Raw genomic sequence first — 12,083 nt, forward strand, 5'->3', positions numbered from 1 at the left:
GCAATACAGGGTGAGTGCCTTTCTAGCCAGGTGCGCTGTGCAGTTCTAAGTTCAAAAGGGAACAATGAATAACAGAGGTGTTGGCGTTGTTGCCTTTGAAACTTATAGTTCTGCTGTCGGCTCATGCTGCCCCCACATTTTCCCTTGATCTATCTTTAGGAATCAGTTCTTCTATCCCACTGCCTTTCTCTGGTTTAATTGTTACTCGTTTTGAGGAGGACATAACCATTTTAGGAAGATGCACTGAAGCATATAAACACAAGGATGAAGTCAGCACAACATACCTGTAGCAGCTAGCCATATTTTGGCAATACTTGGTGCTCTGTTCCTGAGGGTTAGCTTCAGTAACTTTCCAACAGCCAAATTTGGAAGTACGGACAAAGGTTAACAAGATCTTAACAATTGCTACCTAACCCACATCCGTCACCGCAGGCAGGATGCGAAAACCACAGCAGCTATTATTAAAAAATTGTGGTGTTGTCAAGCTAACTGCTAAGCTCATTTTTGCAGTTTGGGCCTTTTGAAGAGGTTTTATATCAAACATTGTGGCATTATCTTTTGGGGGGCTTTTTCAAAATTATCATGTAGGATAATGTCTGAACAGACATCTTGGCCAAACTTTGTATCTACTTAATAAGAGAGATTTCCCATCACCTTATATGTTGAACCTTATATTTGTTGCAAACAATAGAAATCAAAACAGCATCAAAGTATTTTTAAAATATTTACCTAAATTAGAGATAATATCGCTCAAGTCTTTGACATTATAATGAGTGGGATTCAACTAACTTATGTTGCTCTGCTGTGCAGTGTGCAGTATAGTTTGATTCTACAATTCCTTGTAGAATATAAACAAAAAATTGCTTTGTTCATTTATTTTAGAAAACCATAAAGAACAGAATCTTTGACAAAAAGGAGAGTGACACCCTGAGAAATGCTGTCTCACTAGTAATATACTAACTCTTAGGTGTGATTTGGAGATAACAAATCATGCCTTTAACAGAACGACCAAGTGTGAGCCTCATATTCTCCTGCCTCTCCTTTGCCCTCATCATGCCTTAAGTTAGGCCAGTGGTGAGCCAACATTGGACCCTCCAGATGCAGCCGGACTACAGCTTTGGCCAGCATGGCCAGTGGCCAAGAATGATGCCCAGCAATACATGGAACTACCGTATTCTTCGCTCTATAAGACGCATCAGACCATAAGACGCACCTAGTTTTCGGAGGAGGAAAAGAAGAAAAAGAATATTCTGAATCCCAGAAGCCAGAACAGCAAGAGGGATCTGGCTTATGGGATAGCCGCGCGCAGACTCCCACTGCCCGGAAGAGGCTGCGCGCAACTAAGGCAGAAGCCAGGACAGCAAGCGGGATCGCTTGCTGTCCTGGCTTATGGGATAGCCTCTCAAAGCCTCTTGAGGGCAGCAGGAGGAAGGCTGCCCCAAGAGCCGCGCTCCCTTTAAAGAGCGCGCAGTGTGTGTGTGTGGCTCTTGGGGGCTTTTCTCCGAGGAGGGAGAAGGGCTGCCCTTCCACACGGCTCTTTAAAGGGAGCGCTGAGCAGAGCCTCCTGCCTGCATTTGCTCCATAAGATGCACACACATTTCCCCTGACTTTTTAGAAGTGGAAAAGTGTGTCTTATAGAGCGAAAAATACGGTACATTGCCTGCCCCTCAGGTAGACAAATTTGAAGCTTTCAGCCATAGTTTGTAACAGTCCATAGTTTTTCATTCCATTCAAAACCATACTTGGGTGAAATAGGAAACTGCTTTGTTACAAATTGTGATGACTGAAAACTTTAAATCCCCTTCCCCTTGTGCTCAAAGAAGTGATGGGGAGGCAAATGTGCAGAAGCACTGGGCTCATAGCTCCTCACTCTCATAACAGTAAACCATGGTCTGTCAGTACGTCTGAGTTGACCCTCACAGTGCCTACTGGCCAAAAACCCCAACAGCTTCCACACATTTGGCCCAGTAGCTACTACAAAACATTTTGCAGAACAGCAACAACTGTTGTCCCTGTTTCATCATCACAGTGTGGATCAAGAAAGAGTTAAAATAAGTAATTAGTTGTGCCCAGGAGCCACCAGTGGGAGAGAAGTAGAAGCAAAGTGAATTTTGGATCCTGCTGAACTTCAGAATATTTACTCTGTTGGAATAAAATGGGCTAAATTCTCTTCTAAGTGGGACTGCTCCAAGCATGCCAAAAATGTCACCACTGTTCTTGACAAACTCACAGCATTTATTTTTTGAATGCTCTTATTAGAGCTTCCCACCGCTTGAGTCTAATTTTGTGCAGCGTGAAGGGAGGAACTCCCAGGGCAAGGAAGGCTTCTGTGCGTCATCCCAGTTTGAAGCAACCTAGGCTCAGGGGGAGGTTTCCCTCACCTGCATCTCTGGGAAGGGACCCCTAAGTTGAAGAGAGCTCCACTAGGTTCTGAACGTCACAGGCTGCTCCATTTCTCTTGATCTTGCTATGATGGAGTCTAGACAGTTTAATCCACCATAGTGGAACCCTTCACCCGCCTTTTCTGCACTTCCTCCAGATCTCTTGGATGGGCAAAGAGATTTGGGAAGTTTTGAATGACTTGCTAGACTGCCCAGCCCTTTCAGAAAGGGTAACAGGAAATGGCTAACACAGAGATTGACTGTGCCTGCGCTACTCACTTACTATGGGGAGACCTCACCCTCAAACAATCTGAGTTCTTTTCCATCTTTTTTTCTCGTGGTACTCTCAACTTCTGCTCTTTGTGATGCTCCTTTTAACATTTCTCAAAACGATGGGGCGGATGAGGATGGGTGTAGTGGATGGGGATGGGTTCAGAGAGCTTGCAGCTGTCTTCCCTCCAGCATGGCAATCTTTTGGCTGTGGCAGGCAGCGACAACCCCAAAATATTTGAACAGAAGCTACCCAGGCCAAAAGTGTGTGCATGTGTGCATGTGCACATGCATGCTTATGCAGTGGGACTGAAATAAATGGGATTTCTCTACCCCAGGTTGAAGTGGGATCCTGGGAGTTAGAATGGCAAGGACAGGAACTCCCTGGCTAAATCTTCTTAATTATATTTTACAACGCTCTACATCTTGGCTGGGGAACCTTTTCCAGCACAAGGGCTGTGTTCCCTCATGGAGAACCTTCTGGGGCAGCCTGCCAGTGCTGGGCTGGACCAGAGGCAAAAGTGGACAGAATGATGGATGTTACTCTTACCTTTTATATTGGAGGTTGCCTCCAGCCATGCTAAAGTTAGTGGTTGACACAGTTGTGGACAGTGGTTAGACACTGCTGCTCACCAGACCCACTGAGTCATTGCCGCTTACCAGGGCAGAGAGTGGGAGGGGTGAGGTGGTGGGGAGTTCAGCACTGTGCAAAAGCAACAGGGCTCCTGCAGGCACATTTGCACAATGCCAACCAATTTGCCGCCCCGCCCCCTAACTCTTTCACCTGGTAAGCTGCAAAGACTCAGCTGTCAAGAGGTCAGGTAAGCATCACTTCACTGTCCATTACTGTACATACACACACACACACACACAGCATCCATGCAAGCAGGAGGTATTACCGCAGTTCAAGCCCATATTCCAGTGAGGCAGTAGGTAAAGAATGAATGTATGGAGCAGGGGGTGGAGTGGGACATGGCCTGGGAAAAGATTCCCAAGGGCTAGAAAGAGAGGTATGGAGGGACATCTCTGGCCCTCAGGTATGAGTTTCCCCAATCTGCTCAACATCATTCTCTTACCATTAGATCCCACTCCACCCCCAATTTCTCTTTTAATGGTTGTTTCCATAGAGTAGCTAAAATCACAGTGCAGCATAAAAGTTGTACCAGGGAATAATACCGCTTAATGTATAATGCCTCTATGGAATCCTTGTCTTATTAAATACCTACTAGTATCACATCCAGCCTGTGAGACTTAAATATCTAACTAAGCAAGCGTTTATATTTTTTGCCAAGACTTTAAGACTGCTCCTCAGTAGAAGCTTGATAAACTTTTAAGTCCCCACTCCTTAAACCTTAAATTGTCACCTCTTTGGAATGGGAGAAGAGGACTGTTCTCTTCCTCCTGTCCATTTAGAGCTGGAGCTTGATGGAAGAGTCTTTTTAAAAGAAAGAAAGAAAAAAAGAGTGGCAATTCTCCTATATCTTGAGTCGCATCCCTTACAAATTGCTCTAGTGCCTGACACTGTTGCTACAGCCAAATGCAAATTACAGGAATAGCTACAGTGCAACTGACCATAGCCCAGTCAAAATGGCAAGGGTAGCTGCAGTCACAACTCCCCAGTCATGATGAATACACTCGATAGATAACTTTCGTATTCAGAGTCCTAGATATTAGGATTCTGATAGATTTTATTTAATTTTTGATATTTTTTAAGTGGTAGTGAAATTCCAGATTGATGGTTTAAGAATGCTCTTGCCCTTGTGCTTACAGGGGCTACTACGGTTGGTGGAGCTTTTCAAGTAAGAACACAGTCAAAGACGGATTCCCTTCTGCAAGGATTTATTTGGCTTCTGATGCACAACATTTTTTGAGTTGTCCCATAAAGCCACTTATCCAATGGACAAATAGATGCATTGAGATTCCGTTTAAAGCCTGGCTCCTTTTCAAATAGATCTTTTGTTAGGCAGAATTTCTTTTTATTTATCATGGAGTGGGAACATTGATGGCCTTAAGAATGGAAGGTAGCGATATGTGTTTGGAATACAAATAAGGCACTTACCTAATGGATCATTTTTCGTTTTGTTTGTTTGTTTTTTACCTTTCCTTGACAGTAGAAGAAAATGAATCGGAGGACCAGGGAGGTGTGGGACAGTCAGCTGTGCAGACAGGTAATGCTGAATTCCTACATTTATTTTGCTTGTCTGGGAACAGTGTGAGAGATATTGAGTCCACTCTTACCTGATTGAACTCCAGCTCAAGTATTTGGAAGGAAGAAAAAGCCCGTCTTTCCATTTCTCTCTGTTCCCCAAAGGCCTCCTAGCTTCCCAGGATCTCTCTCTTTCCCTCAACCAAGAGGGCTTCAGTTTGATGGATGGATGACCGTCTTCCGGAAATATGGATCCTTTAATATCCACGATGCCTTATTCGTAAGCAGGAATCCACACTAGCTCCCAGCTAATCACAGCTCTTTGAAAGAAACTTTTCATATGAAATGACAGTTAGGCTGTGAACCAGACCTCAGCTCAAATCCATTTTTTCGGCCCATTTATATTCCAGTAGCCCTGCTTCCCCTCACAATGTCTTCCCCACCCACACAGCAGATCTGTCAAGCCACTTTAAAAAAACTTCCGGAAGTTTGAAAACGGTGTGGGAATTTGGCAGAAGGAAGGGACTGAAATGGGAATTAGCTTGTGCATGCCGATCTGGCGCATGCACACTTCTGGATTGTGGCCAGTATCTCTACAGGCTAGTTGCTTTCATAAACGAGTGTATAGTTAAAATCTTAATCCGTTGAATTTCTTAGCAGCCACTGATCCCTACATTTAAGTCACTGGGAGTTTTGTAGCTAAATCCTTAGTTCAACCAGCAAGATTTTAGGTTGGAAATCTGACCTGTTCATTATAATGAACAGCTATAAGGGGGTTAATAGCATGTTGTTGGTTACAGTGGTTCCCTTTTTATTTTATTTTTTTGCTTCTGGTCTGAAAAAAAATACTTGGTTTTTACAGTTTAAGGAATGATTCAGTCTTTTGGTATATTTGACTACTTATTCTGCGAAGTAATAATTAAATAGCTTTTGCTCAACGAAATGATCATGCTCTATGCTCTATTGATACTTGCTTATGGATCTTTAGATGAGGGTCTCAAGAAAATCCTAAGGGGAAATTCTACTTTCATTGATCGTTTTTTACTTAGACTTAAAAAGGCCCCCCCCCCCATCGCAGCTAATGTATAGCTTTTAGTTTGAAGGATTCCTTTATAAGGTGATTAATAGTAATGTAAGCTTATTATATGCGGTAAACTGATTATTAGTACATTTTTCATCTCTAGTAAAGTGGATTCATCTCTTTGTTGGTATTTGTGCTGTCTAACTCTTTGGACTCTTGTATATACTATATTTTCCTTCTTTGACACCCGCATAAAAAAGACTGCTTGTGACAAAATATGGAACCATATATGGAATTTTCTTCTACTTTTTTCTGGAAATGTCTCTAACTACTTTGGAGAAATGAAATCCTGTTAATGTTTTAGTGGGCTGCGTTTGGAAAATATGTTGTGAGGAAAGGAACACGTTTTCCCAAAATGTTAGACCTGCTTTGTCAGTTTTTAATGGTGTTTGCCATTAAATCTTGAATGATCACACGGATATGTAGCTGATTGACATGCTTGCGTAATAGCCTAACTTGTGACATTACACTGGCTCATCTGCAGGGCAACTTAAGGATTTATTTCTGGAAAAGCAAAGCTCAGCCAGGTATTTCAGTGCATTTCAAAATACTCCATACAGATCACATCTCCACCCCTCTGAAGATCTCAGATGTTGTGTTTTTCCCTGACCAAAAAGCCCTCTGCTTTTGATTATTATACACCTTTACTATTTTATAAAGTGGAAGAAAACAATTGTAACTATTTGAAGCATCAGCAGCAATGGGACATCTTGGGCAGGCACACTGTTCTGAATCTTTTGAAATAATGAATTAATTAACATGATTAGGAGATAGTTATGATAGTATTATATCTACATTGGCACAAACCAGAGTTGCTCTTGTAGTCAGTGTTTAAAGTGAGCTTGCAAACCGTGCTTACAGGAGCATTTGGTCAATTTTATAACCTACTGGGAAAAGTTAAGGACACTTCTAATTGAACAGCAGTACTGCAATATTTTAAACCAGTAAAGAAACCATGGTTAGCACTGATAATAGTAAGTTCTTATTAACTGTATACCCCAGCCATCTGGCTGGGTTTCCCCATCCACTCTTGTGCAGCTCCCAACAGAATATTAAAAACATGATAATAACTGATAAAAACTATAGAGTGTTTAAAGCAAACCATGGCAGGGTGTGAGAATACCCTGCAGAAAAGGGGGGAAGGTTACTCCTGAAATGGGGAGATTCATTTGAGGTTAGTCGAATAGCTTCATTTCTAGAGATTCTTCCGATTATGCACAACATAAGCCATAGCCTTTTTCTAAAATGTCACTCTTGTTGGAATGTTGTTTAATAAAGCACCCATGGGCTCACACCATGTGAGGTGCGTGGAGTTTTGAAAAACATTTACCAATGTCTTTATTGATTATTGATTTGTTTGTTATTACGGCTTTTGGGCGCCTTGTATGCTGCAACACTTTTAGCCTTCAAGCAGATACAGAAAGTATTCAGCTGTTTCACACAAAAGCAGCGTAAGAAGCCCCATACATGCTGCTAGAAGTTTTTCTAGTAAATCTTTGTATCAAAGCTCTGGCTCCTTCCATTAAATGTGCTTTTTATGGAGTACCAAGTTATAAATGTAGTGCAGCTACGGCATATTAATCTTACTGCAGAGATTTAATGAGGCAGTTGTTTTGCGATGGACACTATTGGGAGCAGACAGCGACAGAGTTTTACTTCACCGCTGAACTGCAGAAATATTCCTTTCCTGGTCATAATTATAACCACATGATCTCTTAGTTTTCCTTTCTTTTGCCAGCACTTTTCCATGCAGAAGTGGCTTGGAAGGAGGTCCATTAAAACGCAGTCAAATGGACTGGAAACTGGGCTTTCTTCCTCGTAGTTTGACATTTTAGGCTCTTGATCAGCTATGGATCCTTGTTGCGTGGAGAGAAATATTCAAGATGAGTTTCAGGCATACAGATTGTCTTTGCCAGTCTGCTGAGATGGCTTTTAGATATTCATTACTTTTTTAAAACTTGACTTTTATATAGGTTATAAAAAGTAAATGTGGTGAAACCTAATTTTTACATGGACAGAATAGAATTTCTGCTTGTTGGCCTTAAACCAATCTCTTACTGGAAATTAATTGAAGTCCATGGGTTTATTGCTGCTAACTCTTTTAAGCCTTTTCAGTTTTTCATTTTCCTCCAAAGTTGTAGTTTTATTAGACCAAGTTACAGCAATAACATCCCTTATGAGGAGAAGGAAGAGAAGGAGAAAGCCACCTGCCAGGACACGAAAGTAATGGGGAAAATACCATTTATAAATAACATTTAACATAATCAGGAACAGAAAACAGCAGTTCATTTATGTACTATATTAATGGTTAGAATTCCTTCCAGAGCCAAATCTTTCCCCCCTTTTGCATTAGGTAATCTTATAAAGGGATCTTGCAGATGGGACAGTGATACACAGACTTGCTGACGTATTGAGCTTTACTAGTGTATTGTGGTTTGAGACCCTGAACTTCCAGCAGTTCATGCTGGAGATCCAATTCAGTGATGGACAATCCACACACAGCTGTAGGCTTCTATGAGCGGATTGTCCACCCATACCATGAGTTGTATCCAGTGCTAATCCTGTTTAGAGTTGACCCATTGAAATGAATGAACATGACTAACTTAAGTCCATTAATTTCATTGTGTCTACTCTCAGTGAAAGTTAGTTGGATACATCCCATATACACAAGGAGATGGTGACATGTGTGTGTGTCTAAGTAATATCTGAAACCCAGCAGTCCAATTTTTTCTCTGTATCCAGACTCCAGCAATAACAGCATTCCAGAGATTGTGTACTTGTAAAACTCTTCCACCCCTTCCCTTGTTGGAAAAGGTGGGCCCAGTGCATTTATTTTCCCATGTCTATCATATGTTTGATAGGAGAAAAAGTTTCTAATATCACAGATATCTGAAATGCATCTGTGAGCTAGAGAATTCATGTCAAGTTCTGCAGTTATCAAAGAAAAAATTCATTTGGTAGGACTTCTGATTTGGAGTCACGTGGATATTTGATGTAGAGAAAGTGTGGGAAGGCAAGCTCCGTGTAAAATAAATGTTGATAACATTAGGTGACACCTACCAGTATAAGCTTGGAGATGCTATAAAACCTCAGGCTGATGATGGCCATACACCAGTCCATCATACTGATGGGACCGAGAGAAAAGCAGGGATTGCGGTTTATGCTTTTTCTCTTGTTTGCTGCCCATCGGATGGGTGTGCAACCACGGATTTAGATATTGGGTACTTGGCAGACAATTTGCATTGTGGAAGTCTTTAAAAAAAACCCTATTATTATTATTATTATTATTATTATTATTATTTATACCCCGCCCATCTGGCTGAGTTTCCCCAGCCACTCTGGGCGGCTTCCAATCAAATGTTAAAAACAATACAGCATTAAATATTTAAAACTTCCCTAAACAGGGCTGCCTTCAGATGTCTTTTAAAGATAAGATAGCTACTTATTTCTTTCACATCTGAAGGGAGGGCGTTCCACAGGGCGCCACTACTGAAAAGGCCCTCTGTCTGGTTCCCTGTAACCTCACTTCTCGCAATGAGGGAACCGCCAGAAGGCCCTCGCCGCTGGATCTCAGTGTCCAGGCTGAACGATGGGGGTGGAGATGCTCCTTCAGATATACTCCTTCAGGTATATTTTTTAAAACTGTAGTTTGTAGTCTGTATGGTTACTGGGTGGTGGGAATGGAAGCATGTGGCTATTTTCTGTACATCCAGAGTGAGATGTTGAATGAGCAGTGTTCCCAGAAGATACAACTATGGGAAGTCATTAACTAGTGTGAAAGGCTTGGACTATATTGGTGGAGCCAACCAATAGTTAGGGTTGCCACTGAGCCAATGCTTCATCAAAACCTAGCCGTAATAATTGTGTGTTGCCATACGCAATGTAGACGATGGTTCTTCCTGCCATCTCTAAAACCATTCAGCAGCTTCCAAGTATCTGTGGCTTTATTTTAAAATGGAGAGGTCTTTACGGGGGGGGGGGGGGAGAGAGAGAGAGATAGTGGTAGAAATATATGCATCAAGAGAGGCAGAGGCTGCCACAACTCATTACACAGAGGCTGTGACCGAACCCAGGTCTCGCAGGTTTTCCCCCTTAAGAGTTGACCTAAAAACTACCGTAGCATTTTGCTAGAGCATGCATTCTGAAGTTGCAGCAGAAGGGACTAAGTTGCCTGACTCCCGTCCCAATAGGTTTGTATCTGTGAATGCATAAATGGAAGCAAGTCTTCCCTCTCCCCCACAGCGACTCCCATTATGTAATTTGAAAAAATAATTCTAACATTAATAGTCGGTTCTATTTTTGTAAAACGCATTGTCATAAGCAGTTTTTCACGTTTTGTATCCTAAGCTCTGTGCGCGCGCCTGTCTGTTATTCTATTGGATTCTTGTTAAGGGCCAGCATTCATGAATAATAAGTGCTGAGCGTTGTTGCATCTCTTTCTCCCCTCTAGCATGCTACTTAAAGCAGAGTCAGACTCTACCCTTATTTTAAAACAAACAGGTCTGTAAACTTTATGTGCAGCATTTAAATAGTCGTGTTAAAATTCAGACCCAGTGCCTGCATTTCCCCGAGTGCTGTCAGTTTTATGAGATGAAACTGGGAGCTTGAGCTGAACATCTAATAGTATGCATTGTGCACATGCTGCCTTCCAACAAGTGTTTAATGATGTCGGGGTCAGTTTGCAACAGTTAAGACAATTATTTCTTTTCCTCAGCTGCTTATAACATAGCGGTATTTTTAACTGCTAGGCTAAGGTAGATGTAAAGGTTGGGAATGTACTTACAAGTAAGTTTGGGATCCAAGCAGTGTGTTAAAGGAAGTTTAAAGGGGCTTTTCTCTTCAATCAGCATGTGTTGTTCTGGGGCAATGTAAGATCCAAATGAAACAATATGGAAATTAGCTGGTACATGCCATTATACTATACCAGGCAGGTATACTATACCAGGACTGCTTCTTATGAGAGTCATATTCATTTTTTAATTATGTGTATACTGCATGTATTATACCATGGGGACTCACTGTCAATCACAGTTTCCTAAAGAGTGTATATGTAGTCAATATTTGACTAGAGAATGATGCATGGTGGATTGTGCCTTACTACTGGTGGAATGTGAGCACCTTTAGTAACTGAGTTGCTTTCCCATGTACTATGGCAGCCTTAATTACCACACACACTTTCCAAAGGGATTTTAAAGGGAGCTTTCCATATGCATTTAACATGTATAAGCTGCTTGTTAGTAGACGACATATTCATAATACTTGCCAAATATACGTGCCACCATACCAGAAACACAAAGGATCATACTTTTACATGCCATTCACATACACAACCTAGAACTTGAAATATGTCTTTATACAAAACACATTAACTTCTGCGCCTCATTCGCACATGCGGACTAAACATATACCAATATTCAGACACAGTGTTTATACATGTACAATCATTTTGCCATTTGGGTTTCTTGGTTCCTCATACAGATTTTTCCACTGTTTACATAATTCCAGGTATGAAACCACATTTCCTTTATTGAGTTTAAAGGATGAAGAGGGCCATCTGCAATTGGGGGGGGGGGTCTCTTCTCTTCCATAGTACTTAATGGAGCTTGATCAATCAGTTAATTTTGCGGCCAAAGAGGGTGCTCTCTTATCAGGCAAACTGTTGAGGAGAGCATTCTTTCGCAACTTCCCAGGTGCTAGGGAGAAGATGTTGATGTGTTCCTGCCTTCCTGTGCTGGCAAACCCATTCTCTTTCCCCATACAGCTTAGTGGGAAAATGATGGTCTCTAGAGGGGAAGCTTTCTTGATGTCTCCAGTCCTGCCATCAGACTCAACTGAGGTTTATTGCTATGCTAACCTCTGTAGGAGAAACTGCTGCTGCATCTGAACAAATGTTGAGTTGCAGTGGATGCAGAGCTTCCACCCGAGTCAATTTTAGGTTCTGCACCTCCACCTCTTCTCAAGTTCCTCTCTCAGGTCTTTTTTTGCTCCAGTCAGGTGTTTGTTCTCCAGTGGGCAGGAGGAAATTTATCAGATTTCTTATAGACCCAGGGGACTATATATATGCAACCTTGATCATGGCTTTTCTACTTTTGGAGGAAGGTTGATAGAAAGATACAGCTCCTAGTATCTGAAGGGGAAAAAAAGATATTTTTAATACCTGGTGAACTAGATAGAGCTCTTAGCTTTTCAGTACTATGTTTTCAAG

At 41.7% G+C, this 12,083-nt stretch overlaps 1 protein-coding gene across 10 annotated transcripts in view; it reads left to right on the forward strand.

The window, feature by feature from the left end:
* Positions 1–12,083, forward strand: part of ZNF521 (zinc finger protein 521) — a 285,724-nt gene that overhangs the window by 20,949 nt on the left and 252,692 nt on the right. For 7 of the 10 annotated variants that reach the window (XM_081014396.1, XM_081014397.1, XM_081014398.1 and 4 more), the window contains one exon: positions 4,763–4,819. The exons of 2 other annotated variants lie outside the window; for them this stretch is intronic. Coding sequence is in view for 7 of the 8 variants with exons in the window: in XM_081014397.1 (XP_080870523.1) it covers positions 4,763–4,819 (57 nt within the window). In the remaining variant the exon portion in view is untranslated. The remainder of the gene's footprint in view (positions 1–4,762; positions 4,820–12,083) is intronic. One more of the 10 variants, XM_081014399.1, reaches the window with a different exon arrangement.

Source organism: Podarcis pityusensis, assembly GCF_964106645.2.
Source record: "Podarcis pityusensis genome assembly, chromosome: 7".
Taxonomy (NCBI): Eukaryota; Metazoa; Chordata; class Lepidosauria; order Squamata; family Lacertidae; genus Podarcis; species Podarcis pityusensis.